The 27805-nt window shown below is 38.5% G+C and overlaps 2 protein-coding genes across 6 annotated transcripts in view; one reads left to right on the top strand and one right to left on the bottom strand.

The window, feature by feature from the left end:
- Positions 1-10635, top strand: part of glra1 (glycine receptor, alpha 1) — a 57890-nt gene extending 47255 nt beyond the window's left edge. For both annotated transcript variants that reach the window (XM_017474634.3, XM_017474635.3), the window contains one exon: positions 6926-10635. In XM_017474634.3, coding sequence (XP_017330123.1) covers positions 6926-7210 — 285 coding nt within the window. In that variant the 3' untranslated portion in view covers positions 7211-10635. The remainder of the gene's footprint in view (positions 1-6925) is intronic.
- A 7839-nt stretch (positions 10636-18474) lies between these two features.
- g3bp1 (GTPase activating protein (SH3 domain) binding protein 1) lies at positions 18475-26328 on the bottom strand. 4 transcript variants are annotated; one of them, XM_017474629.2, is made up of 12 exons: positions 26172-26328; positions 25018-25134; positions 23102-23180; positions 22804-22977; positions 22450-22540; positions 22267-22360; positions 21012-21222; positions 20697-20798; positions 20026-20146; positions 19481-19606; positions 19262-19371; positions 18475-19170 (listed from the first exon to the last, which is right to left on the bottom strand). In XM_017474629.2, the coding sequence occupies exons 2-12, from the start codon at positions 25110-25112 to the stop codon at positions 18943-18945; spliced, it is 1431 nt and encodes a 476-aa protein (XP_017330118.1). In that variant the 5' UTR covers positions 25113-25134; positions 26172-26328; the 3' UTR covers positions 18475-18942. The 4 variants fall into 4 exon arrangements, with proteins under 4 accessions (XP_017330118.1, XP_017330120.1, XP_017330121.1 ...); XM_017474631.2 differs by having other exon boundaries at positions 20026-20143; XM_017474632.2 differs by lacking the exon at positions 20697-20798.
- Between the last annotated feature and the right edge of the window lie 1477 nt (positions 26329-27805).

Raw genomic sequence — 27805 nt, 5'->3', positions numbered from 1 at the left:
GGACTTTCCCAAAGTTTTGTAAATCTGGCAGAAAATTTACTAAAATGTTCTAAACTTTACTGAAAGAAAGAAAGAAAGAAAAAACTAAAAATAAAAAAGACTGTTTCTTTTCTGGCTCTGATTTATGAGGTAATTTGATCAATCCCAACTATATTGTGTAGGCATGTTGCTGGGAATTTTCAGAGAATAGTTGTGTAAATGATGTCATGAAATGTAGGGAAGGAAACAAATGAGGGATCTGGTGAGTTCAGGTCTTAAAGAAATTTATGTGTATTTACTCATCAAGGATAAATAATATATTTAAAGTGTTCAAAATACAATGTGAATACAAAATAAAATAATGTAGAGAAATTAGAGAAATTAGACTTAAGTGAAAGTATAGATCATGTTTCAAAATCTTACTTGGTGAAATTAAAAAAAAAATGCTACTTTTAAATAAGTACTTTAAGTACTCAAATATTAAAAAGTTAAAAGGAAATGTTTTAACTGTCATGAGAAAACTAACTGCATTAGATATCTTATAATGATAGAATATGATTTGATCTGAAAACATCATTCAGTCTCTCTAAGTTTGAAATATTTACCATTAGCTAGAATTTAACTTGCTGCCTAGCCAATTATTTTAGTTACTGGAATCAATGCTAGTCTAACCTAGCATTAGCAAAGAATACAGGCTAACATATTTAAGTATAGCCAGTTAATGTTAGCAAATTAGTACTGAATTGCTTACTCCATCATATTGTAACATTTTACTGAGGTAATGCCAGGGTGGCTAGTCCAGTGCCTTCAAGCACACACGGACAGCTAGAGCACTAACTACATTGTGTCGCATGAGAAGGTCATGGTCAAATTAACAATATTCTTGATAGGTTTTTTTTCTACATTAAAAAAAATGATTGGATACTAAACTGAGCCATTGGATTGATGTGCAGTCATGAACTGGATGAGCACACAAGAAACCTTAAAGACTACAAGTATCTCATTTCAGTAATACTCAAGCAACCTATATAAAAATAATACTAAACTATAGTAACAAAGTACAATCACTCAAGTATTTTCCAGTCCTGTTCCTAATTAAATATATAAAGAAAACCTTTTCACAGGCTGCCTTTAAATGCTGTTGGCTCTGCCTGTGCAAACATGTAACGGATATCAAGTATTAACAATTTACTTTGGTAATATTAAGTAATAACTTATAATATTGAAAAAAATTAATAACATTTTGGTTTTAGTGTCTTTAAACAGTGGAAACAGGCTTACAAAATGTCAATTATTAATTTGCACACACAGTCATTCCCAATGTGACTTTGAGGCTGCATTAGATCATATTGCTAGCGCTAAATTCATTAATCTCTGCATAGACACCACCCTGTGTTCTCTTCTTTTAGAGACGGATGTTACGTGTTCCTCCATTAGACCGTGTTAGTAAACTTGCTTGTATATTTTTTTTAACTTTTGCCGTTATCAAGTTTGCATGTGTTTCAATTAGGACCACCATTGAAATATGATTTCTAGCATTCAAATAGATTTTTTTAATAAATCTGCTCACACCATTTTTTGGCCATTCTCTTTGGCTTTTTGCACAATATATTTAAAAAAATGCATATAACAAAATTCTGATATACTGTGTGATATACCAGTTGTATGCTATACAAGAGTATACAACGTATAGCATCTGAGGCACAAAATGGCTGTGTATGTTGTCGGTGTAGTGTCCCAGTTGTCCGGTGGAGCGCAGTGACATGATCGATGTTGAGCAGACTGAGCGGTAGCAGCAGGGTTGAAACACTATCACCACCTCTCTTAATGAAGCTCGCTGGCAGAGGTGAGCCACAGCTGGGCTCAAGCTTTCCATCGCACCTTGCAGGGGTCATCATTCAGACTGGTTGCTGCATCTCAGTGCTGTTACAAGCGCTTACTCAACCCCTTTTGTCTCATGCTGCCTCACAGAGTAGACACAGGATTCCCCCTGCTGGACAGACACTAGTGGAGTAAAAGCATCTCCATTCGGAGAAGGAAGTTTAATCTAGTGGGAACAGCTTACAAGAGGTTTTTAGATAAGCAAAGCCTTGTGCTGCAGTGCAAAAAGTGTATCTCTAAAGTGGTATTTAATATAGGTTGCAACCTGTGCATACAAATACACAAACCTATACATTTTAATTGAATTTAATCCCAAAGATAAGTTGTGTTTACTGCATTCCAATCAAGATTTTTTGTGGCTGATGGCCACAAAAAGTACAATTTGCAGTAAAATAACCCCCAAACAGATTTCTGCAGAAGTATAATTTTAGCACACATTCTGGTGTAACCATCAGGCTCAGACTATCGGAACGATGAGCTCTGTAGTCACACAAGGGACACGACAGGGTACATGAGATTTTCAGTCGTCCCCAGCTGCTCCACATTATGCTCATCCAGAGCATTACTAACTATCTGAAAGGCTTTTGACTGAAGGCGAAGCCTTTGCCTTGTTAAGTGAGGATTAGGGAGTATCATACTGATGGTGATCAATCAACTTGTTAGTGTTGATTGCTGCTCAGATGGAGCACTCAATCAGAATAGTCTCCTTTCCCCTATCTCAGGCTCGGCTATTTACCCGCCCTGAGCACAGATACAGGTGAGGAGTATTTATGTACAGTAAATAAGAATGGAGAGATCACTAAGCCACTGTTTTGGGTTGCACTGTCCTCGGGTGGGGTGCACTGTAGTATGTAGAAGTTTGTGACTTGTGGCCACTTGAATGGACAGTAAAATGAGACTGGTTATGATCAGTACAGTACGATTAGCTGAAGTGTGTTGTGTGTGCTGAAGGGATGAATAAGTGGTGGCACATTACATGATTGAGTGAGATTGATTTGCGCAGTAAGACAGCCTGTAAAAACTCTTGGCGTGCAAGAACCCATTAGGTTCCTGTTTGTTTGGATGTTTTGTTTCTTTCCAGCATAATTGAAATAATTAATTTGAGTTATCGCTTCAAATGGAATTCAAACCAAAAATAATATCTCATTTTGGAAACATATATTCACAACAGAATCATAATTGTTATGTATATTTGCATAATACATGCCTATTTTATTCCATTTCATTTGTAGTAAAATGCAGTGTAATCATATGCAGAAGCGCATAATAATAATCGATAGAAAACTCAGAGGTTGGGGACGTTATGTAAATCTAATATATTGCAATGGAACACAGGCTGAGAGTGCAGATTTATTATGCATAGTCCCAGTCTTCATATTGTTCACTAAACAAGCTTTCCTAGGAGGTTCATGGCATGCAAAAAATATTAAAGCGCATATGCGATAAAAGCTTTGACTGACTGTCACATAGTCGGATGTTTAATATGTGATATTAATCACACGAGCTCAGGCGAGACTATAGATGCCTCACTCCCTAGCAAAAAGATGGATGGTGGCTGAAAGACCCAAGAGGTACATGGCACCAGATGCTCATGCCTCTGAAATGCAGAAGTGAGCTGCATTCTAATGGCCAGTGACGTAATTGTATTTTAAAAGGAGCTTTTAATGATGCATATTGCTTTTTCGTCCTGTTGTTTTTATCGTATTGTCTGCCAGCGAGGTTGGGAAGAAGCCTGGCATGTTGCAGTGTTTGGTAATGGCACCATTTTAATTACGGAGGGAGCTAATGAATCCAGCAGAACCGCGAAGGACAAAGCAGGGGAGTGATACAGCACCGCAGCCCTGCTCCTCTTTACAGCACCATGTCACGTCTCCACGCCACCACATTAATCATATGGCAGCAGGAATAAAGTGGAGCATCTGTAATGGGTACAAATGGTGCGGCGCTCAAGGACAATGCAAGGTCGTTGCACCCGGCATCACAGAGAAACCTGTGCACCAAGCTGGAGGGCAAAGGAAATGTAAACACACACACACACACACACACGTACATGTGAGTATGTTCTTCCATTTCCCCATACACACATTAAAGGATAGAAATGGAATAAAAAGAAGGCAAGGACAAAAAGAGGGTGAAGCGGCTAAAAATGGAGCCATGGAGAGAAAAAAAGAACGCGTCTGGTCTCTCACTAAGGCGAAGCAGACTTACCGTATCTCAGTTCTCAGTGTTTACATCTGGGCACCAAGCTTCGCACAAAGATAAGTACCCTGCTTTGCATTAACAATTTGTGCTTTAGCAAGTAGTGAAACATCAGTGCGTACCAAAATGTAATTAATCTTGGCACTTGCATTGGGTTTGCATATATTAAGCATCTGCTCAGTCTCGAATAAGCATGTGCAAACGTACTGTAGTTGTTCCATTAATTCACCTATTAAAAAAATGATGCCTTAAATCACACCCCTTGCTCTTACAGACCTGCTATGTCAATAATTAATTCCCATGAACACACCTAGTCTGAAAAAGCCTCACAATGTGGCAGGGATGGCATAAGTTCAACCAAATAGGATTAATCCAGTCAATAACACGACAGTATTTATGCTGTGTATGGATCAGTAACATTCATTTTAAAGGCTTTTTGAACATTAATACACCATGTTACAAATTATTATGCAAGTGACATATCAGTAGGATTTCAGTAAAATAAACATTAGTTTTTCAAAGAAAATGTTTGTTTGTATTATTTCTCATATCTTTTTAGATAACTGGTGTCAATCTCAGACAGGTTTGTTAATTAGTTTGCCAGGTGAGCTTAGTTAAAGGGAAACCTACTTAAAGAGGTTGTTCCACATTATTAAGCAAGTCACAGTTCTCATGCAATATGAGGAGGAAGAAAGATCTTTCTGAAGATGAAACGCGTGAAATAGTGCAGGGTCTTGCAGAAGGCATGAAAACAACTGATATTTCGTGAAAACTGAATAGAAATGATCGAACTGTCAAAAGATTTGTGAGTGATTGAGAGCACAGAGCAATTCAGTCAGATAAAGGTTTATTAACAAAAGTTTCTGTCAGAGAATTAATGGTATTAAAAAGGCAGCTATAAAAAAGCCATTGTTGAGCAGCAAACAGGTATTTGAAGCTGCTGGTGTCTCTGGAGTCCCAAAAACTGCTCGATGGAAAATCCTCCAGAGGGTGGAAGTTGTGCATAAAGCTGCATTTCGGCCACCCCTCACCAAAGCTCATGAAGAGAAACGTTTGCAGTGGGCTTGGAAATATATAAAGACTAATTTTGAAACAGTTTTATTCAGTGACGAATGCTGTGCTACACTGGATGGTCCAGATGGATGGAGTTCTGGATGGTTGGTGAATGGCCACACTGTTCCAACAAGACTGCCATGTCAGCAAGGAGGTGGTGGAGTAATGATTTGAGATGGAATATTGGGAAGTGAGATAGTAGGTCCGTTTAGAGTCCCTGAGGGTGTCTAAATGACCTCTGTAAGATATGTTGATTTCCTAACGGACCATTTTCTGCCATGGTATAAAAGAAGAATCATGCTTTCCAAAATAAAATTATTTTCATGCAGGACAACACACCATCCAATGCTGCAAAAAACACTGTTGCCTCCTTGGTTGCTATGGGCATAAAAGGAGAAAAAATTATGGTTTGGCCACCATCATCCTCTGAGCTCAATCCTATTGAGCACCTGTGTAACATCCTTAAAATCTATGAGGGTGGGTGGCACTATACCTCAGAAAAATCAGCTCTGAGAGGTAATACTGTCATCCTCAAATGAAATTCAGGCAGAAACTATACAATGTCTTCAATGGATGAGAGAGTTGTTAGTCATCTCAAAGAAGGATTCATATATTAATATTTAACTTGAACTGTAAATAGGTTTTTTGTTTTAAATTGTGTTTATTTTTTGAAAAATGATCTGTCCATGCAGCACATATGACAGATTTCTGTTTTGAGCTCATAATAACCCACTGACTGTTTTCAAACTGCATTCTGCGTAATTATTTGGAACAATGTATGTTGCGTTCTTTTCAAAATGTCAATAAAGCTGTTGTCATTATCAGTTCTTTCACCTGTCATAACATCCACTTGTTGAGGATTTTTTTTTTTTTTTTTAAATCCTTAATCATACTGACTGTTTAGGAAAAACAAACAAAAATGGCATGTGCATAATAATTTGGAACATGGTTCCACTTTTTCATTATTAAATTATATGTACTTTTTTTAAATAAACAAATATATTTATAACACTGCTTAAATTACGGTTATTTCAAATTGAGACTAACAAGATGATGTTTAAAAATGGTTACTATTATATTTACTTTGTATGATTAGCATGACTAATCCCTGTCACATCTCTTTTTTGCACTTCCATCTGCATATATACCTCCTAAGAATTTTTTTTATATTTACATGTTTAAAAAAAAAAAATGTATATGTTAGGATAAACTACTGTAAAATCATCAGAAATGGCTTGGGATGGCCCGCTGTCACAAACATGGAATTTGTCTCAGAACCAGGCACACAAAATCCTGTCACATGATATAGGCCTATTTGATCAAAATATTTAGGTGGCCTGAGTATTATATACAGCAGGGCCAGAATACACTGCAAAAAAATGACATCTTAGCAAGTTAAATTAGCTTGAATATAGTTAAATTGATCTAGTATTAGTATTGATTTTATTAAAAGATTACAATAAACCAAATATAAGATTACTAAACCTGTTTAATTTCAAACATAAAATTGTCTTACTCTTTTGGCAGATAATTTTTCTTCTTTCTAGAACTAAATGCGTAAAATTTTCAAAAATATATGACAATGGAACAAGCTTGAAATGTAGTATAACTGACTTGAAATAGGTTAATCTTATATTTGGTTTAGTGTAATCCTATAACAGGAAATACTAGATAAACCAAGATATTTTCACTTTTTCAGTGTAGAACACGCATTACTAAGCAGTGAAGACAAAGCTAAAATGTGAATGTTAACCTGTAGTTAACTGCCATTTGGACTGCTAACAGATGGTGTATGTCGATATATGTGTTGCAGGAGGAGGATGCAGGTGAAGGGCGCTTCAGCTTTGCCGCCTATGGCATGGGCCCTGCGTGTCTGCAGGCCAAAGACGGCATGGCCATCAAGGGCAACAACAATGCGCCTGCCTCCAGCATGCCACCTGAGAAGAGTGTAGAGGAGATGCGCAAGCTCTTCATCAGCCGCGCCAAGCGCATTGACACGGTGTCACGGGTCGCCTTCCCACTCGTCTTCCTCATTTTTAACATTTTCTACTGGATCATTTACAAGATCATCCGCAGCGAGGATATTCACAAGCAGTAAATATTCCTGAGAAAAGGGTGAGATCCAAGCTAAAAAAGCTGCCGCTGTCGCACCCACCGACCCCCACTTCCCCTGTGCCCACTTCCTCTCCTCAGCACTCACTCGCTTTCAGTGCCGAGTCCTTAGCAGAGGTATTTCTCCATATTCCTTTTCTTTCTTCTGTCCTTTCCCTCACTGTTCTCCTGAATAATCTGGACCTGTGCAATAGCAATGCAGTAAAATGCATGATATATGAATGTGGCAATATATTTACTAAAAAAATAAAATCTAAATAAAAATGGCAACATAAATATTAGACTTTTACAGATACATCAGAGAACCTCTGAGCAAACTGAAATTCAAGGGGATGTTGCTCTTGGGAGAAATTGTTTTTTTTTTTTTTTTTTTTTTTTTTGAAGACATGCTGCATTATGGGAATATGAAGGAGATTACATGCAGCACTGTAATATATCAAGTATTTAAAACAAAACTCAAATTATTTCAAGAGAGATAACTGGAAAAATTGAAAGGTTTTAAAGAACGTCATGTGGTTTGGTGCTTCCATAAATAAGTAATGCAAGAGTCACTGGAATATATCTATATCTAGATTTGCTTCAATATATGTATTGCAAGCACTTGTCAATGCCCAGAAAAACAGGATGTCATGATGACAAAGTCCTGTCATGATGTCACATCAACAGTGGAAGCTTGACGAGTGACCGTCAAAAAATATATTGTTTATATATACCAGCTGTGGTCAGTGTGAATTTTTTGTCCAAATTATGTCATTTACTTATGTGCCAAGTGAACAGCATGTTGCTGTACCATGTTTCCTCAGCTTTTGTGGTCAACGAGAAAAAAAAAAGAAACTTTGGGCTATAACCCTTTGTTGCTTTATTTATTCAGACAACGGACATATTTACAAGCTATGTATTATGACATGACTGAAACAAGAGGAAAACATATGAGAAGTATTTTTGTCTCTCAGCTACATCGATTTGCATTTTCACAGCATAGACATCATGGGAAAAAAAAGTTATAATTTTCTTCCCCTTAACAGCATCATGTTGTTTTCTGCATTGACATCGGCTCCAGCAGAAAGTGTTATTTTTATAAGCAGCCAGTGCTGCCATACACTTAAATATATATTTAACAACCAAATGTGTATTACTGTGACTTTTAACTCTAAATCAAAGTATGTATCGTGCAGCAGAGTAAATAATTTGCAATGTGTTTAAATATTGATTTTGGTTACAACATGCTTCCATGGACTACATCCTCATCTGGCTTCTCTATGCAATAAGAATATATGCAATTATTTTAGTTTTTTTTTTTATTTCCTCAAGTGGCCTAGGGTCGCATTACCAAAATTATATGTATGTTGTCTTTTATTTATTTATTTATTCATTCATTCATTTATTCATTCATTCATTCAAGAAGCACCCAGTACACTATGCGTGACAAGGCTACCTTCTTTACATTATGCACATTGTTTGTTGTTGGGGTTTGTTTTTTCCATTTTCCCACTTTGCTAATGTTTTATTTTCTTGACAGAAATGAAAGTACATTTTCCCCATGCAAGGTCCTGGAGGCAGTGTGAATTATGATTCATTACCGTTCATGACATTGGTGCAGTGTTTTCGCTCCATTCTACATTCTGTTTATCCACTTGATTTGTTTTCTTGGCCAAAGAGTAATCTCCTTAAAGCGTTGCCACTGCCATTCAGCTGTGCAAGCGAGTACCTGATATAAAGCGTCTATCTGTTTATGAGAAATATGCATACTAACTTTCTCATTGGACAGTAGGTTGTTTATCCCTTAACTTGGTTAGATCTGACAACAACAACAAAAAATCACAACATTGCATTATATCATTTTTGAGTTTTTGTAGCATTGCCTGGGGAAACATGGTCAAATTAATAAGAGATGTAATTACTGCATAAGGTTAATTATTTATTCATTTATTAAGTATATTTCAAATGTCGCATTAGATATTGCATTAGAGTGGGACTGGCATGGTGTGTCAGACTGCAATCATCGCAGAACTACCCGGTTTAACACCCTTCTCGCTCCAGGACAGATGATTCAGCTTGTGCAAGGAATGAAAATTGTGTGCTGCACTGAATCATGACAGGGGAAATGGGAAAAATACTAAACCGTGTTGTTCTGTGCGCCTCCACCGAGCCACTCTCTCATGTTAAATTCATAGGAATTCTCACATTTATTTATTTAGAGTTTTTTTATGTATGAAAGTCCTGCTGAAAGTTACAAGTACTAACCTCTCTCTTTATGTACCTTAACCGTTCAGAACATGATTTGACTTGAGCGAATTCTGACACAGTTTTAATCAATAACAGCTGCCATTGTATTCAGTCAGTTCCAGAATTTGTAGCAATTCAGTTATTAAACTGATCAGTGATTCCTTCTCACTATCATTAGATGTGTAGATTTTCTTTTTGATATGTAGCATTTAATTTAAGAATCATTTCCTTTCTTCATGCTGACATGCATTGAGATGTTCCACTCATATAGTAGTATGTTGTACAATTTACATTTTGGCTTTATACATTTCTGTCAGCTGTGAAATTAAATTTGAAATCGAACATCTTCAACAATGATTTAACACTTGTCAGCATTTGTATAACTGATGCTTAGCTAAATGTTGCTGTTTCCCCAAATGCCCTTGATGATAAACGATGCTTCAAGCCACTTATCGTACTCACACTGCTGTTTTGTCCTGTGTGTCTAAGACTGCATTCACATTCGGATCCTGCTAGCTATGGTACTAGAGACTGGAAGTTCATAGAGGACTAATAGTGACTTGGAAATGAGGACAGTGCAATTTGAAACATTTGCTATGTGCAACCAAGCCTTTATGAGGCCAAACTCTCATGCAAATATCAATTAGAACTTTGCATTGGTTCTTTAAATGGTCAGTTTATGAGGCATGATATGATTTGTTTAATGATTTCTTATTTTCTATTGATACCTTTTTATTACTAACTGTTGAAGGTCGAGCAGTGAGAGTGACTTTAGGCATGATTGTTTTTTGTGGCACAAAGCCTTGGAGAAGGTTTGGGGGGGGTTCATTTTTTGCATAAGCTTGTATGGCCTTAATCAATATTTTCATTTCTTGTTTTACTTGCGTATATCATGTATTGGCACAAAGTGCACCTCTTCATTTGCTAATTATCATAATTAAAGTGTGCAATTCCCTTTTATGCAGTAAAGAAAATAGCAAATGTGTTCTTTTTTATTTCTAAATCTGAAGCATAGAATATTTTGCATGAACATAAATAATGGCAGATATTTTTGGCTTGTACAGAAATGTGAGCAATTTGAAGAAAAAAAAGGAATGTACCATTTCTGCTGTATCTGTATATAATTAAATATTTATTGAAATATGTCATTATGCTGAAGCTAATTCTACTATTAAAGGTTTTCTGAACAAAGTCTCTGAACTGTTTTTTATATATATATATATATATATATATATATATATATATATATATATATATATATATATATATATAGAGAGAGAGAGAGAGAGAGAGAGAGAGAGAGATTGTGGGCATTTGGATAGTTTATTTATGTTAATAAACACAAAGAGCTTTGTAATCTTAGAGTTTTGAAAGTCCAAAAGAAAAGAGCTCCCTTGTTTGTACTTGTTCATAAAGACATAATTACTGTGAGGCTCTTGTGTGATTTTGTAAGACTAAATTGATGGTGCAAGTGTATGTTTGTTCAATTACCAATGCAACAAAAGCAACTATCAATAAATAATGTTGATGTTATGCTATTTTACCAAGGATAAATATGAGTACCAATCATTTCATTATGAATGAGCATTAAAAATGATGACAGAGGGATAACTAACAATTCATCCTGCTTTACTGCTGAATATAAATGATATTAATCAATTTTGCATATGGGTTTATTATTGGAAAATATCACTGTAGAGAATACCGATATGCAGCTAAATGAATCTTAATGTTGAATAATTATCCTCAGTTCAAGACGTTTTGTCTCAAATCATAATGATTTGTGTTACTATGAAAGTTTAAAAAATTATCAATCACATAAAGAAAGTCAAATAATGATATGTCTCTTTATAGCTACACAGAATGAATAAATATAAAATTGATCTGTGTGTCTTCTGTTTGTCTTAAATTACATTAAAATATTAATGTAATTAAAGTAGATTGTGGCAAAAGACTCTCACTATATGGCCAAACATTTGTGGACACCTGAAAATTACATTCATATGTGCTTGTTTAACATCCCATCCCTTTGCTGTTATAATAACCTCCACCCTTCTGAGAAGGCTTTCCACCAGATTTTGGAGCATGGCTGTGGAGATTTGCTCATTTAGCCAGAAGAACGTTAGTGAGGTCAGGCACTGATGTTGCATGAGGAGGCCTGGTGTGCAGTCAGTGTTCCAGTTCATCCCAAAGATGTTCAGTGGGGTTGATGTAAGGGCTTAATGCAGGCCACTCCACTTTCACTTCTTCCACACCAACTTTGGCAAACCATGGGTATGTCTCAACCAGCTCCGTTCAGTAGGTACTGAATCAGTTTACACAAGTTCAGCACTGGTAAGGACCCTGGCTCACTACACATTGGTACACTGATAACTGAATTTCCTGCAACATGACTATGTACTCGTGTTGTAAAATGTCCCCAAAAATTAAAAACTTAAAAATATTTAGGTTTTATATCCAATATAAATTTGTTAGGTTAATCACATGAATTTCTCTGATAATATGTCAAGCAGAATCATACACAAACTAGTGGATTTTTTACACTTAAAAGTCGTTAGACTCACATAAAATGTATATAAAACGTATCGTTGCTGGAAGTTGGCTGAGAGTTCGTCCCCCGTTGAGAGGCTTCAGAAATCATGACTGTGATGTCATTTCCAGTAAGGGAACATAGTGAGCATCGATGCTCCCTGGTTTTTGCAGTGCATTGTGGGATCTTTTATGGAGTGAATGTTCCAGTCCACTGGAAGGATTCTGCAATTGAGACAGCCCTATTTTAAGCGCTGATCAGTGCCCTGATTACTGAATTAGGGACCTGGTTGAGACATTCCTCATGTCTTCACGGAGATGGTTGAGACATTCCCCATGTCTTCACGGAGATCGCTTTGTGCCCAGGGGCACAGTCATACAGGAACAGGTTTGGGCCCCTTAGTTCCAGTGAAGGGAAAATGTAATGTTACAACTTAGAAAGACATTCTATACAATTGTGTGCTTCCAGCCTTTTAGGAAAGCACATAATTATGGGTATGGTTATGATGGTCAGGTGTCCACAAACTTTTGTCCATATAGCTAACTTCAAAACTGTAGTACAGACTCCTCGATGCTCAGGCCACCTCAGCCTCTGAAACCCCTCCCACATGGTGTCAGAAATTTGTTTCTTTTAAACAGTTAAGGAAAAACACTACAGCGTGTGCTCCTATAACTTCATGGTGGCTGATGTTTATTATTTTCCTATAAGAGCACATCTAAAGAGTTTAATTCCTCCAATACCAACATTGCAACAATTCTGCCATAGTACAAGTAAAGCTAATTATAAACACAAGGCAAGAGTGTGCAAATATAGATAGTCATGGTTTAAAGTACAATGTTTATACGGAAATGTGAGTTGCAAAAGGCACAGTGCAGGTACACAGGTATAACACGATGGACAAGTTTAGAGTTTATTTATAAAGGATACTGCCTGCGGGAAGAAATGATTTGAGTGATGTGCTGTCTTAGTTTTAGTTGCTCTGAAGCATTTTCCAGAGTGCAATTGCTCAAATAGATGATGGGAAGGATGGGAAAGGTCTGCAATGATATTCTCTGAACTCTTCTGTAACCTGGACTCGTATAGTTGTCTGATGGACAGCAGGCATTACCCGATTATCTCTTCTTAAGAGCAAATGATTCGCTGTGTTTTTCTCTTGGCCTGAGCAGAAGCAGGACCAATTATGGAGTATGTCAAGATGAACTCAGTGATAGCTGTGTAGAACTGGACCAGTATTGCTTGGTGTAGATTCAATTTCTTCAGCTGTTGTAGGAAAACTAGCCTTTGCTGAACCTTTTTTATGGTACTGACCATGTTTCTGTCCTACTTGAGATTGCGTTAAATGACAGTACCATGGTATTTGAATGACTCCACTATTTCCATGAGTCCCTTAGAGCAATTTGAGTATGAATGGGGTTGTTTTTTTTCCTGAAATTGATGTGGGGGGTGGGGGTGGGGAGGTTCAGGGCCAGATTATTGTGGCACCAGGTCGCCGGCTGTTTATATATCGTCTCATCATAATTGGATATGTGGCCTATAAGAGTGGTGTTGTCCGCAAATTTGAGGAGCATTACGGATGGGTTCTTACAGGTGCAATCGTTGGTGTATAGGGAGAAACATAGACGGGAGACCACACATCAGTGAGTGGCACCAGTGCTGAGGGATATTGCACCTGACATACAATTTACCATCCACACATTCTGCTGTCTGTCTGTCATGTAGTCTATGATCCAATGGCAGATGGAGTTTGGCAGATTGAGCTCTGTGAGTTTCAAGTCCAGCAGCTCTGGAATGATCATACTAAAGGCTAAGCTGAAGTAAACGAACAAGATTCTTGCGTATGTGCCAGCTGTGTCAAGATGCTGGTTGATGAAATTTAGGCCTATATTTAACACATTTCAGAATCATGGGTTTGAGAACCATGCTGGGCACCAAACCCAGCCAAGGGGGTTGCCCAAGCCCAGATCAAATGGAAGGGATGTGTCATAAACTGAATTTCAATAATGGAGATGGCATGGCGACCCCCTAATGAGAGCAACCGAAAGAATAAGAGATTTAATAACTACTTAACTGACCTGTTGGCTCTCTAGACAAACTGTAGGGGCCTCAAGAAGTCCTTGGTCATGTTTTTATGATATCCACGAATAAGTCACTCAAAGGTCTTTATTATTTTCATTTGCATCCATTCATTACAATGGACAACAGAGTGACTGCCCTGTAGTCATACAGGTCAGAGATCTTAAGCTACTTTGGAACCGGGTTGATGATTGGAACTGTACATTGTTCTTGCTTGCTTCAAGACCTCAAAGACTCACTAAAAACATCTGGCAATATTGGTGCTAGTTGCTCTGCACAGTGCTTGAACATGGCATGGGAGATGAGATGTGGACCAGTGACTTTCGTGATATAAAGACCTACGTCAGTACTTTTTTATCCGTTTTGCATTACATTTACTGTTGTGGAATGTCAGTGAAACAAATTAGTTTCTCTGATCACATACAGTGCTGTGAAAAGTATTTGCCTCATTTTGATTTCTTCTGTTTTTGTGGATCTCTCATACTAAATTGTTTTGGAAATTAAAACAAAATTAAGATGAAACAAAGGCAATCTGAGTAAACATAAAATACAGTTTTTAAATGATAGTTAGTTATTTATCTCTCCATTTTTCTTATACAGAACAACCTCCTGGACACCAAGCAGTCTGGCTTCAAAAGCAGTCACTCCACGGAGACTGCTCTGCTTTCCGTCACTGAAGCCTTACGACTAGCATGATCAACCTCAAGATAATCTGTCCTCATCCTACCCGAACTCTCTGCTGCTTTCGACACTGTGAATCATCAGATCCTCCTGTCAACTCTCTTTGGCCTAGGCATCATCAGAATGGCTCTGCGCTGGGTGGAATCATATCTGACAGGCAGATCCTTCAAGGTATTGTGGAGGCGGGGGCCTTCTGAAACTCAACAACTTACAAATGGGGTTCCCCAAGGGTCAGTTCTGGGTCCACTGCTCTTTTCTATTTATACTACATCTCTGGGGCCTGTGACTGAGACTCATGGCTTCTCATATCACTGCTATGCTGATGACACCCAGCTCTATCAGCCTGATGATACATCTGTTTCTGCATGAATCTCTGCTTGCCTGTCTGACATCTCAAACTGGATGAGGGAACACCACCTTAAGCTCAACTTGGCAAAATTTCTCGTCATCCCAGCCTGCCACTCACTCAACCACAACCTCACTGTACAGCTCAGCTCAACCACACTGAAGCCAACCAGGACAGTCAGGAACCTTGGGGTGAATTTTGATGATAGCTTGACCTTCACAGACCACATTTCAACAACTGCAAGATCCTGCAGGTTCATTATGTGTAACATCAAGAAAATCAGGCCCTATCTCACCGAACAGGCTACACAGCTACTAATCCAGGCTCTTGTCATCTCAAAACTGAACTACTGGACTACTCTCGGGCCTCCCAGACAGCTCCATCAAACCCCTACAAATTATTCAGAATGCAGCAGCATGCCTCATCTTCAAACAAATAGAACCCATGTCACACCCCTCTTCAACTCCCTCCACTGGTTTCCTGTTGCTGCCCACATCAAATTCAAGACCTTGATGCTCACTTACAAGACCTTGTCTGGAACAGCACCCTCCTACCTCAACATCCCCCTTGAGGCTTACGTTCCCTCACACAATCTGCGATCGGTTATCGACTGACACTTAGTAGTGCCTACTCAGCGTGGCTCAAAGTCCCTTTCCATAACCTTCAAACTAACTGTCCCTCAGTGGTAGAATGAACTGCCAACCTCAATCTGGACTGCAGAATCTGTCACTATCTTCAAAAAACAGCTAAAGACCCACCTCATCCATGAGCACTTAATGAACCACTAAAATGCCAACCCCCACATTATTATTTTTTTTTTTTAACTTACTCTTTCACCTCTACTCTGTGCACTTTGCTTCTCTAGAACTGAATTATGAATCTTGTATGGTAGCACTACTTGTATTGTTCTCTGCTTGATATATCACTTTGCTTGTATTTCCTCATTTGTAAGTCGCTTTAGATAAAAGCGTCTGCTAAATGAATAAATGTAAATGTAAATTTATTGAAGCAAAAAAGCTATCCAATACCAACTGGGCCTGTGTGAAAACGTATTTGCTGCCATAGTTACTAATTCCCTAAATCTGTGAAACTGCATTCATACTGGAGTTCAGCTGGGCTAGATGCAACCAGGCCTGATTACTGCAAACCCTGTTCAATTAAAAGGTTTTACCCAATAACACACTATGGCAAAATTGAAATAAATTTCAGAAACAATGAAGCAGAAGGTGATTACAGGTGATACATCAGTCTGTGAAGGGTTACAAAGCTATTTCAAAGGCTTGGGACTCCAAAGAACCACAGTGAGAGTCATTATCTCCAAATGGAAAAACTCGGCACAGTAGTGAACCTTCCCAGAAGTGGCCGACCTTCCAAAATTCCTCCAAGAGCACAGCGACTACTCATCCAGCAAGTCACAAAAGAGCCAGGAACAACATCAAAGGACCTACAGGCCTCTCTTGCATCATAAAGGTCACTGTTCATGACTCCATAATCAGACTGATCTCCAGTTATTGGAAGTGTTTGGTTGCCGTTATTGCTGCTAAAGGTGACAACCAGATTTTAAGTATTAAGGGGGCAATTAGTTTTTTACATAGGTGATAGGTGTTGGATAACTTTTTTTTTTTTCCTTCAATAAAATTAATAAAAATAAACTATTGTGGGTTTACTCACTTTAAAATATTTGGTAAGAGATATACACAAAAACATAAGAAATCACAGCATTATAACTAAATTCAGCTTTTCATGGTACTGCAAAAAAACAAAGTTTAAAGTCCTCCATCCAGAAGAGTTTCACATGTCAGAAAACTTAAAAACAGCTTTACTTCGTGCTGATGTTGGAGATTCCTTCCATAAATGTTCTCCTTACAAAAATCTTCACCATATCAATGTCAGCTCTTTGTTAAATAGCAGTATATTTTTCATGCCATTGAATAAATTAGTATATTAGTAGTCTTCAATTTTGTGGAGTGTCTGTCCTTGTGAATTAGATGTTGTTACAGAAACAATAATGCATTAGAATAAGAAGATTAATATAAAGCTGTGATTTGAATTACAGTCAGTATTTTTGTCAGAGCTGCTTTTACAGAAAATAAATCACCTTCAGACCAGTCAGATTTGAGCACTGTGGAATAAATATATTTAACTCCACTACTCAAACACAGCAGGATTCTTATTGTATACTTTTAGAACATATGGGCTTTTTAAAGATTTGTTGGATTATTAAAAGGTCCTTAAGGTCCAAGAAAGGGCTGGACCCTTTGAGAAGAAAACACTGTTTTAAGGTTGTGTTAGTTAGAACCATTAAAGGTTTTAAATTTCTTAAGTGTATAAATCTATCCTTACTTCAGAATATACTGATGCCTTTTAATATCTAGTCTCTAAGCAAAATAGTATGCAGTTGCATAATGCATCTCAAATTGCAGGCTTTTATTAGGGCAGTCCATCTGTTCTGTGGGTCAGTGCCAGCTGAGGAGGACATCTTGAGCTCATGTGGGTCATGGGGTGAGGACTCCAGCATGTGTGTGAGACAGAGGGAGGCAAAGGTCTTTCTGAATACTAATCTCATGCAACCTGCTGAGACAAATTCACCTCACTCTGTTGAAGGGTTCTACACAGCGGCCACCTACACTTAATCCAATTTCTCAGGTACTACACATGTCTAATTTTTTCCCCCATTGTTTAAGTAGGGGTTAAAAGGAAGCAAGTTCAGTACTGCTGGTTGTAACTGTGCTATGAAAAAGTATTTCAGAGTTTTCTCCACACTTTTTGGGGAGCAGTCATTCTATACAGGCTATAATATTTACACTGCCCTATCAAGTACAGGACAGCAAAGCAGATTTATTCAAGTTATGTTCCAACTAAGTTGTCAGTTTGTTAACTAGGTACATGGAGATCATTCCTAGCCAGCCATAGGAAACCTAGAACAGCAAAATTATGTTCCAAAAACCCAAATAAGCAACATGAAGGGGACAGAAATTTTTAAATGGTGCACTTGATACACCAGAATTTATTTTCAATAAAATTAAGTATTATGTGGGCAGGGGTCCAAATTAGCTATTTTTATGGCACAATTTTTTAAGAACCAAAAACCACTTTTTTTCCCTCTTTATATATACACAAATTTCAAACTTCTGTGCAATGTGTTGGGTATTCCTGAATAACACAAGTAACATTTTTGGGATGCCACTGAGTGGGAGCAGAAAACTGTAAATTCGGTTGGAGGAGCACGTGTAAACAGGTACACTTATGTCATAAACAAACAAGCTCTACCTATTTGAGGTGTTGCCTTAGGGATCTGCAGGAATGTGCAAACTGAGCAGTTTCCAACAACCAAGCTGCACTTCAAGATTACAGCTCGAAAAATTTGTTGCAGCACATCAAAGAAAACACAGGGTTCAAAACAGTACATCAAGTTTATTCTGTTCTCTCATCAGCAGAGTTGTTAAAATATGTTATTCTTGATGAAGTGCAACAGTAGAAGGCAAACAGGATTCTTTACATGCTAGTCACTCCGACACAACCATGATTTGACTTGGGGACAACTCCAAATAAAACCATATTTGCACTTTGACCTGACAAGCGGGCGCTAGCAATACACAGGATTGCCCGAGCAGTAAAAACACGTTCCTTTAAGAAACAGGGAGAGAACGCTAAAACAAAAGAAAACGAAACACTGGGTTTTTCCTTTTCCACAATTCAAGTAGTTTGTTTGTCTACAACAAATTCGAGTTCAAACTCAAATACAGGAGGAGTCCAGATAAAGGGGATATGCCACTTTGCAGCCCAGGAGCAGCATGGCAAACAGGATGAGGAAAGCTGTTACTCAGGGTGACTTGAATCAGCATTTGAGACGAGAGCTGCTTCACTGGCGTGGTCCGGAATAACGCCCCTCACTGGTGCCTGCACCACGCCCGGCACCAAAACTTGGCTTCTGAGCCATGCCCCCTCGGGGAGGTGGGCCCCTCGGCCCTCCTATCCTGTCCCGTGGTCCTCCAGGGCCCCTGGGACGGATGTGCCTTTCTCCTTCACGCGCTGAACGAGTTTTCTTTTCCTCCACATTCAGACGAACATCTCCCCGCAGCTTAATGGGCTACAACACACAAGATGACCAATACTGGCATATCCACAAAATCACCACCATCAAGAATACAAAGTATAAATAATTCCCATGTCAGACATACCCGGTTGCTCAGGATCTTCTGTACGGGCTCAGAATCATCAAAAACCACAAATCCAAAGTTGGGCAGCTTACCACCACTGTTGATCCTCAACTCCAGTACTGTTCCATACTCTGAAGTCAGACAAACAACACTTAATCACACTTAAAATCAACACACACTGAAGCCCATGTGGCATCATGCATGCAAATTTTCCCCTTGTACACAGGGATGCAGACTTACGTTCAAAGAATTCTTTCAGCTCAGCCCTGTCAACATCATGTGGCACGTTTCCTACGAAGAGCTGCTGGCTGTCAGGATACCGAACGACCCGCCTTACCTCAGGCTCTCCACTCTCTCCTTCCCGTACTACAAACACACAACTGCACTTTTAGAGATGAAGCCATGATTTACATTACATTAACCCTGCCACATGCAAAATTGCTTCTAGCCTATCTGTATTATAGTGTTTTACATTATAAAAACTTTATTTAGTTGGAAGAGATGCAATTTTATTTAGTGAGGGCAGAGAAAGGATACTGCATATAGTTACGCTGGCTGAAGGCAGTTTCAAATCACACCAGAGAAAGAAAAAAATAAAAAGCCATTTACTTATGAAGCCTGGGTCTTATGTAATTACTTTCATTAAAATGACCTAATTACTTCTGGCAAAGGCAAACCCTTAAGCAGCAGATAGCATTCACATCGACTGTCAATGAACAAACCATTTAAAACGATTTACACAGAGTGCATTTAGGATTGCACATTGTGTCTATAGTATTGAATACCTCCTGGTCTCGGAGCTCTCTGTGCTGGAAGGGGCCCTGGTCTTTGTTCACGTGGTCTCTGGTCTCTCTGAGGTCTCTGTACTGTGGTCTGGGGTTCCGGTTTAACTTCAACTCTGGGCTGCTTTAAGAAGACAATCAATATATACCCAAACACACAACAAACAAAACAGTACACATCAAGTTTCGTTTTTAATATTTTCACTGTGCACAAAATCTCACCGTTTATCTTAAATAAACCAGAACTGCTATTAAAGGAAAAGTTCACCCTGAAACAAACCTTTATACTGAAATAGATGATGTGCTTAGCAATTCTAGTGATAATTAGTTGTATGGTGCTTAATTTCCACAAGTAGTTTTTACCACTCTGACGTGACAAACATTGCTAGCACAGTTACAATAGCGTTCAATATAACATTTAAACTCAAATGTAAGGGATAAAGCTAAAGGGCTAGAGATGAAGCAAGGATTAAATTCTACTGGCACCACTATCAGCAGGTAATGAAAAAGCATTGTGGGTAACCAAAGAAAATAAACCAACATGTTGAAAAGACTAATGTACTATGAAGTCATTTCAGGGTGGATTTTCCTTCTGTCAATCAGTGAACCCAGCAACTTGCCAACAGACTAGACCACTACTGAATTAAAACAAGGAGCTGTTTATGATGGCACACCTGATTTGCTGGAGCTTTGACTACGTGAGGGGGGATTCCTGAAGCTGGCACCACTCCTCCCTGGGGGAGATTCTTACTGGTGACTAAAGCCCATGAAAAAGGCTGAGGGGAAAAAAAAAAAGTTGCGTCTTAAAGCCCAGTCTATACTTGTACTATATTATATATTACGTTGAGCAAATCTTATACACTATTATTGGTATTAAGCAAATGAAATTAGAAAAGGCTAAAGTTGGCCTAATTAAAAGTAGTTAAGCTTCCTGAGAGCTTCCAAGCCCTTATATGGAGGCTAGGTCAGTAACTGGAATGGGCACATACCCGGTTTTCATCTGGTATGGTGGCTGCAGACTCAGCAGGAGTAGGTGAAGGAGGAGCTCTTAGGCTTTTCTCCACACTAAGGGGCTCAACCTGGCTTGGTGAATCCTCTTTCAGCTCCACAGCAGCTGCCTCAGGTTCCATCTCTGGCTCGGGTTCAGGCTGGGGCTCAGGGGTTACAGACAGCTCCTCCTGAGGAACCTCTGGCTCCACACTGAAATGACACACACTTAAAATATTACACTTTGACCTCTGTGAATTGATTGATGCTGCACTACATGCTAAACTGTAGCCTCCTAGAGAAAAGGTAAAGACTACAGTATGCAGACAATTTTGGCTCCCACAAACAATTAAACGATCAACTTCAAGGCATGTACACTTTGCTCAAGTTGGCTGACATTAGATATTGGCATCAATTGACTTCAGTGCATTAGGTAAGATCAGGTCTCTAACAGTTACCTAGGTGGATTCAACATCTGAATTAATTTTTTTTTTACTCCTTGAACACACCGACCATTCCCACCCATGCTCACAGAACACAGCCCTGCCCCAAGGATCTACGGTGGCCTGTAGAGTCGAGTGTTTATACAATGACTGACAGGAGGCACATCATACACAAGCATTCGGGACTATAAACCAGCTTTCCAAATGGGTTTTCTCAGCCACTTAATACACTTATGCAGGGGCCATTGTTTAAACTCTTCAATTGAATCATGTTTTCGATATGCTCCAGGTTATTTGTACAATTAAGACTTTTTATTTTATTTATGGACTTGCCCTTTAAACCACAAGCTCAAGCCATGTGTTAACTGTATTTCTAACACTGTGAAACAAACATGGCTTCATTAAACATAATAGGAAATAGGTCAAACTTAGCCAAGCAACTGATTAATCATGACTTTAATAACAAGCAAAATTAAACCATACCATAAACTAAAACCCAACCTTGTCCACACATAGTACCTAGAAAAAAAATAATAAATAAAACTCCATGTCCCACATTCCACTGAATGTTTTCATATTAACAAAAATAAACCACACCCCACTGCACTGTGTGGGTAAATATGTAGTGTGCAAGTATGTGACTGTGTGTATACATAATGCATAATCTGATTACTGCAACAGCCACACTTTCCCTTGGGGATCATTTAAAGTACAGCCATCTATCTACAATTCTGGCCATCAAACTTAACTACTGCGTTACTGGCACAAGACTTCTTTTCCGGCAAGTGCACAAAAATAGAAAATGGGACATTACCAAGGACTCTGTTCATAGAATGCAGCCGCCTCTTCCTGCTGCACCTCAGGCGAGTTCACCCTCTCCTCCAGCTCCTCAACTTCCTCCTCGGACTCTGGAAAGGTAAGAGATGAATGATGCCATCTGCAATGCACAGAGGCTGCCTGCATGAAAGCACCTTAAAATAACATGCAAGGGGCTCACCCTCAGGAGGTTCAGAGTCTGAGTCCCCAAAGACCTCATCCTGATAGCGGAAGATGTCATTGTGTACGTAGAACTTGTTTGCAACAGTGCCCTGAATCAAAGGATATTTGGAGCAAACAACAAGTAAGTGAAGCTGACATGATCGAAAGATCATAAAAATACAGATGAACACTAGCCACCTCAATATGCATCTTTACCAACTCTACTGGTTGGCTGCACAAATGTACTAACAGTTTATATTTTGAGTTTATATTTATAAAAAAGATGAAACTTATGGCAAATGACATTTCTAAGAACTCCAGTGATGCATGAGGTTATAAAATGATGAAAGCTTTAAAATGTTGGATGCTGTACCTCTGGCGCCAACACAAAGGTCTGCATGAACTTCCTCATGGGCTGCATGTTGTTGGACAGCTCTCCCATCACCTGCACCACAACCCCCTCATTCAGAGTGGCATGAGCATCCACATGCCTGATTTTAGTGTGGCAGTCACGGAAGCACAGAGCCATCACCTTTTTATGAATTTCCTATCCAGAACGATATTTTTTTTAGAAACCACCACACTTCAAGAAAAATAAATAAATAAATAAATAGATAGATAGATAGATAGATAGATAGATAGATAAATAAATAAAGAGGCGGCGTACATACCGACTGGCCATAGACTGCCTCTGCAGGTTTGCCGTTGTCCAAACCACCATGCACATAGGAAGAATTCTTGCCATAAAACCTGAAAATTTTTTTTAGATTAAGGCATAACATATGAAGCAGAGTTCTACTGAAATATTACTTTGCTACAGCAATACGTTACATAATTGTTTCATTTCATCAGGATTTTTATGGTTAAAGTTACATTATTTCAGAAACAACTGGTCAACAGGATATAAACATCCATTTTGGATGTTTTTGCAGAGTTCTTGTCATTTCCTCATGAAAAGCCATACAATCAATTTTATTTTTTTTGTTTTTTTTTTTACTTTCCAGGCTTGTTCTCATTTAGTGAGAGCACTTAATCTTTAGAGGTCATTTTTAACCAAAACACATGAGACCTCCATCAGGTCATATTAATGAGAATAACAGAATGTATAATAAGACATTTACAACCAAAGGGACTTGAATCTTTATCAGTTCATCTGCACAACACCCATAATGACATATTTCTTTAAAAGTGAATTAATTTTTCTTAAGTAATGCTTTTTGCAGACCCATACAAGAACCCAAAAACTATCAAAGACTTTGCCTCGACGCAGTCACACTAGCCACCCTGAGGTCCAGCGTCTGTGTAGAATGAATTGTGTCAAAGAACAAAATCATAAACCTACAAAGTCTGCACAAAATTATTAATGTAACGATCTTTGTTTGTTTGTCAGAGTAACTCAATAGATGTTGTACCACATGTTCTCAAAATTGAAGTACAGTGAATCTACAGGAGGAAAAGAGGGACAAAAGGTTTTTACATTTTTAAAAATGACCCAAACACCTGCTTGTAATGAAGGGAAAATTTGTCCCAAATAAAATGTTTAATACTTTACACCGAATATTAACTCTCCTGATTTCAAAATAATTTATTAAATGTGTAATGAAGGAATGAGGTGAGGGAGTCATGGCTACATGTGTAGTCTTGTCAAAAATTGCCAGCAACACATTATACATGCCACGTCTTAATAAAGACTGATTTTCTTACACAAGTGGCCTAGGAATACTTTTCAGCAGATCAGAAATACTACCACAACTAACTTATTTATGATTCATATATAATAACTACTAATCACTTAACCAGCTGTTATGTCTGGTTTCCTAACTTTAGGTAACTCACTGCACACTCTTAGCACGCCAATATGATAAACTTTACGACACTAAATAGCAATTTCCTAGCTCAGGATATAACCTACTACAGTACAAATCAGTAATTCAAAACGCAGATGAGAAGTCGTACACAAAGAGCCAGTAGGTCCACTACTGCAATACGATAGTTTAATATACACAAATATAATAATATAGTTGAGATCTCATTTCACCAAGAATCAAGGGCAGAGGAGTAGGACGATATAAACAGTATAATGCATTTTTTTCTTGAGATATTACAGGTATTGTGATGGATAGTATCAAAAAATAACAATGGCAAACTCTAAAAGTAGCTGATTCAATGTAAATTTTTGCTGTTCTGAAGGTCTAAAAAAGGTTACACAAATTTATGAAGTTATTAGATTTGTAATTTGTTTGCAAAAATTTTAGTTTTCCTCCTTGTCAGGGTTTCGGCAGCAGATTGGCATTAAACCTATATAGTGAGCAGAACGTACTGTAGAAATTGGCAAGTATCATAATGTGATATTTTTGTTACAGCTTCCACCCATAATACAATTTGATGTAAACATGTTTATTTCCTTCTTTTCTGCCACAAAATGTCAGACCCTTATATTTTTGCCTCGATACCATGATACATGATACCATACATACTGTGCATCATAAAGATGTCAAGTATTGTGATATCATGCGAGAGCAACCACACCTGTGGGGGAAAAAATTAACATTTCATTGTCTTATTGGGTCATATTTTGAGCATTTACCTGTGCAGGTAGTCAGGAGCCTGGTTCAGAAGGGTGTAATACTGTCGGACAAACTCTCGCCCGACAAGCTGGGCACTTGGCTTCTCCATCACCATTTCTTTGGTCAGCGGGTTTAAACTGAAACAGAAAGGCTTCAAAAATCACACCTGCTGGCAAAAAAAACCCCAAGGCCATATGTCCCATTACCAATACAAGTAAATCCTTTATAAGCCAAGATGGAGGCGCATGGTGTGCCCTTATCTAAGATCAACTCGATGTCAGCATCAAACTTGTGTTTCCGACCTTCAGTAAACGTTTGTTTCCATGGCAACACAAGACACATTCAGTTGTAAAACAGTAGCGCGGTTAGATTACGCGTTACCGCTGGGGCTGACGGTATGCAGGCCAGGCCCGAGAGTGTCGGCCATGGAGAAGGATGCCTCGCTACCAGCTTGGCTTTGCTATAACGTCAGGTTGAGAATCATGATCGATCTATGAGATACTAATTAAGACAACAACAAAAAATCCGGTTGATAAACGGCGTCGAATAAATTTGATAGTTTTTTTTTTTTTAAAGCACGTGTTCCCCATTATTTCAGATCAGACTCGATAGCTAATCAGTGAGGCGCTGCGTCGGATATCTGACACCGCAGTCGCAATGTACGTCACGCTTCATATCCAACTACACACGAGTGATATAATAAAATTAAAAAGGTTCCGACTCGTATTGGAAAAAAAATCGACAAGCGTCAACCTGGCGATTAACTTCACACTGATATGCTGCAGCTAATTTAACTGTATCCGGTTAAGTGAATGCGGCGCTGCGTTCAGTACAATGGTTTAGCTTAGCGCGCTAGCGCTTCTTACAGTCTAACAAACTGCATTTCTAATGTAGTGAAATTCAGTTAGACTACCTGATAGACGCAGTAATATCAGATATAAAAACAAACTCAATTCCGAGTCAAAACTGAATATGTATTTCACACGGCCGGTGTTAACAATTTCGCTAATTAGCTTGGTAACGTTACACAGCTAGCTAACACTCTTACACCGATGTCGCTAAGCTAAGACGAAACGTTAGCCAACACGGCTAACTAACTAGCACGCTGTGTTAGTCTTAAAAAAAACCTGCAAGTAATATTCGTACATGTCCTCTACTTATTCACGCTACTCACCAGTAGTAAGGTGTTGTAATTATTTAGAAGAAATCTTGAGTGAGCTGAATGACTTCGCCTCGCCACCGGGTGGAGTAAGAATGGCAGCGCGTGCTTAGCCGGTTTCAAACTGGCACTAACTGCGTGCACGCCCTGGAGCGGGCCGCAATTAATGAGAACCAATAGATGGCCAAGACAGGGCTGCTCCGACCAATCACTGATCTAACTGTCGAAACGTTCCAAGAATTAACCAATCATCTCCAACGTTCTTATTTCCAACAACCTATTAAATTGAATTGGGGTGGTATAATCCACAAGCAAGGTTGTTAGAACGGCGCTCTCCAGGCAGCGTTCAAAGACAGTGTGAGAAGGACGTAGAGATCGTATAATCGTTGTATAAAATAACACAACAGTATTTTCAGAAACCAATGATAAATATGTACTAAATACCAATACCATTGTATTAAAATTGAAGACTGAAGACTGGACATTCTCCTTTAGAATTTTCTGGTAGAAAGAAGAATTCATGTTTCCCTCAATTATTGCAATTTGCCCAGGCCTTGAATCTGCAAAAATCCAAACCAAAGAATCCCACACCATCACCACCATGCTTGACTGTAGGTATGATGTTCTTTTTGTGGAATTTGGTGTTTACACCAGATGTAACAGGACCCCTGTCTTCCAAACAGTTCCACCTTCGACTCATCAATCCACAGAACATTCTCCAAAAAGGCTTGAAGATCATCAAGGTGTGTTTTGGCAAAATTCAGAGGAGCCTTAATGTTCTTCTGGGTTGGCAGTGGTTTTCACCTCGCCACTCTTCCACGGATGCCATTTTTGAAAGGCCTGTAGGTCATTTGTCTGTGGGTCTTTTGTGACTTGCTGGATGAGTAGTCGCTGTGCTCTTGGAGGAATTTTGGAAGGTTGGTCACTTCTGGGAAGGTTCACTACTGTGCAGAGTTTGTCCATATGGAGATAATGGTTCTCATTGTGGTCCTTTGGCAGCCCAGAGCCTTTGAAATAGCTTTGTAACACTTCCCAGACTGATGTATCACCTGAAATCAGCTTTCCTCATAATTTCTGGAATTTCTTTCAATTTTGGCTTAGTGTGTTACTGGGTAAGACCTTTTAACCAACTTCATGCTGTTGAAAAAGTCCTATTTAAGTATTGATTTGATTGAACAGGGTTTGCAGTAATCAGGCCTGGTTGTGTCTAGTCCAACTGAACCCCATTATGAATGCAGTTTCATAGATTTGGGGAATTAATAACTATATAGGGAAAATACATACTGAAAAAAATACATACATACAGTATTGAACGTGCCAACATTTTTTTCAGTAATATATATGTCCAATAAGGCTATTCACATGAAATGTTCACCAGACATCAGTATTAACTCAAGAAATCTGGAAATATAAAAAATTCACAACATTAAAGACCATAAATAAAGTTATGTGTAATAAAGTGGAATGACACAGGAAAGATGTATTGAACACGCTAAGAAAAATCAGTTCTCCAAGGTAAGGTAAGTAATTATACCTCCTATCTGTGCAAATTAATATCAGCTGGGTTAGTAAACTGATGGTCTATAAAAAGGCTTTTCGCTACGAAGGTGTCACACAAGAAACATCTCATGATGGGTAAAAGCAAAGAG

The sequence above is a fragment of the Ictalurus punctatus genome, chromosome 8 (assembly GCF_001660625.3).
Source record: "Ictalurus punctatus breed USDA103 chromosome 8, Coco_2.0, whole genome shotgun sequence".
Classification (NCBI taxonomy): Eukaryota; Metazoa; Chordata; class Actinopteri; order Siluriformes; family Ictaluridae; genus Ictalurus; species Ictalurus punctatus.
The sequence above is the reverse complement of the archived record's forward strand: the minus strand, read 5'-3'. Positions and strand labels throughout refer to the sequence as shown.

Coding starts and splice junctions, on each gene's coding strand:
- g3bp1 (XM_017474629.2), bottom strand. CDS start 25,112: ATGGTGATGGAGAAGCCAAGTGCCCAGCTTGTCGGGCGAGAGTTTGTC. Junction 20,799..21,011: donor CCATACCAGATGAAAACCGG/GTATGTGCCCAT, acceptor TTTTCCCCTCAG/CCTTTTTCATGGGCTTTAGT. Junction 19,607..20,025: donor GAGAGCTCCGAGACCAGGAG/GTATTCAATACT, acceptor GTGTGTTTGTAG/TACGGGAAGGAGAGAGTGGA.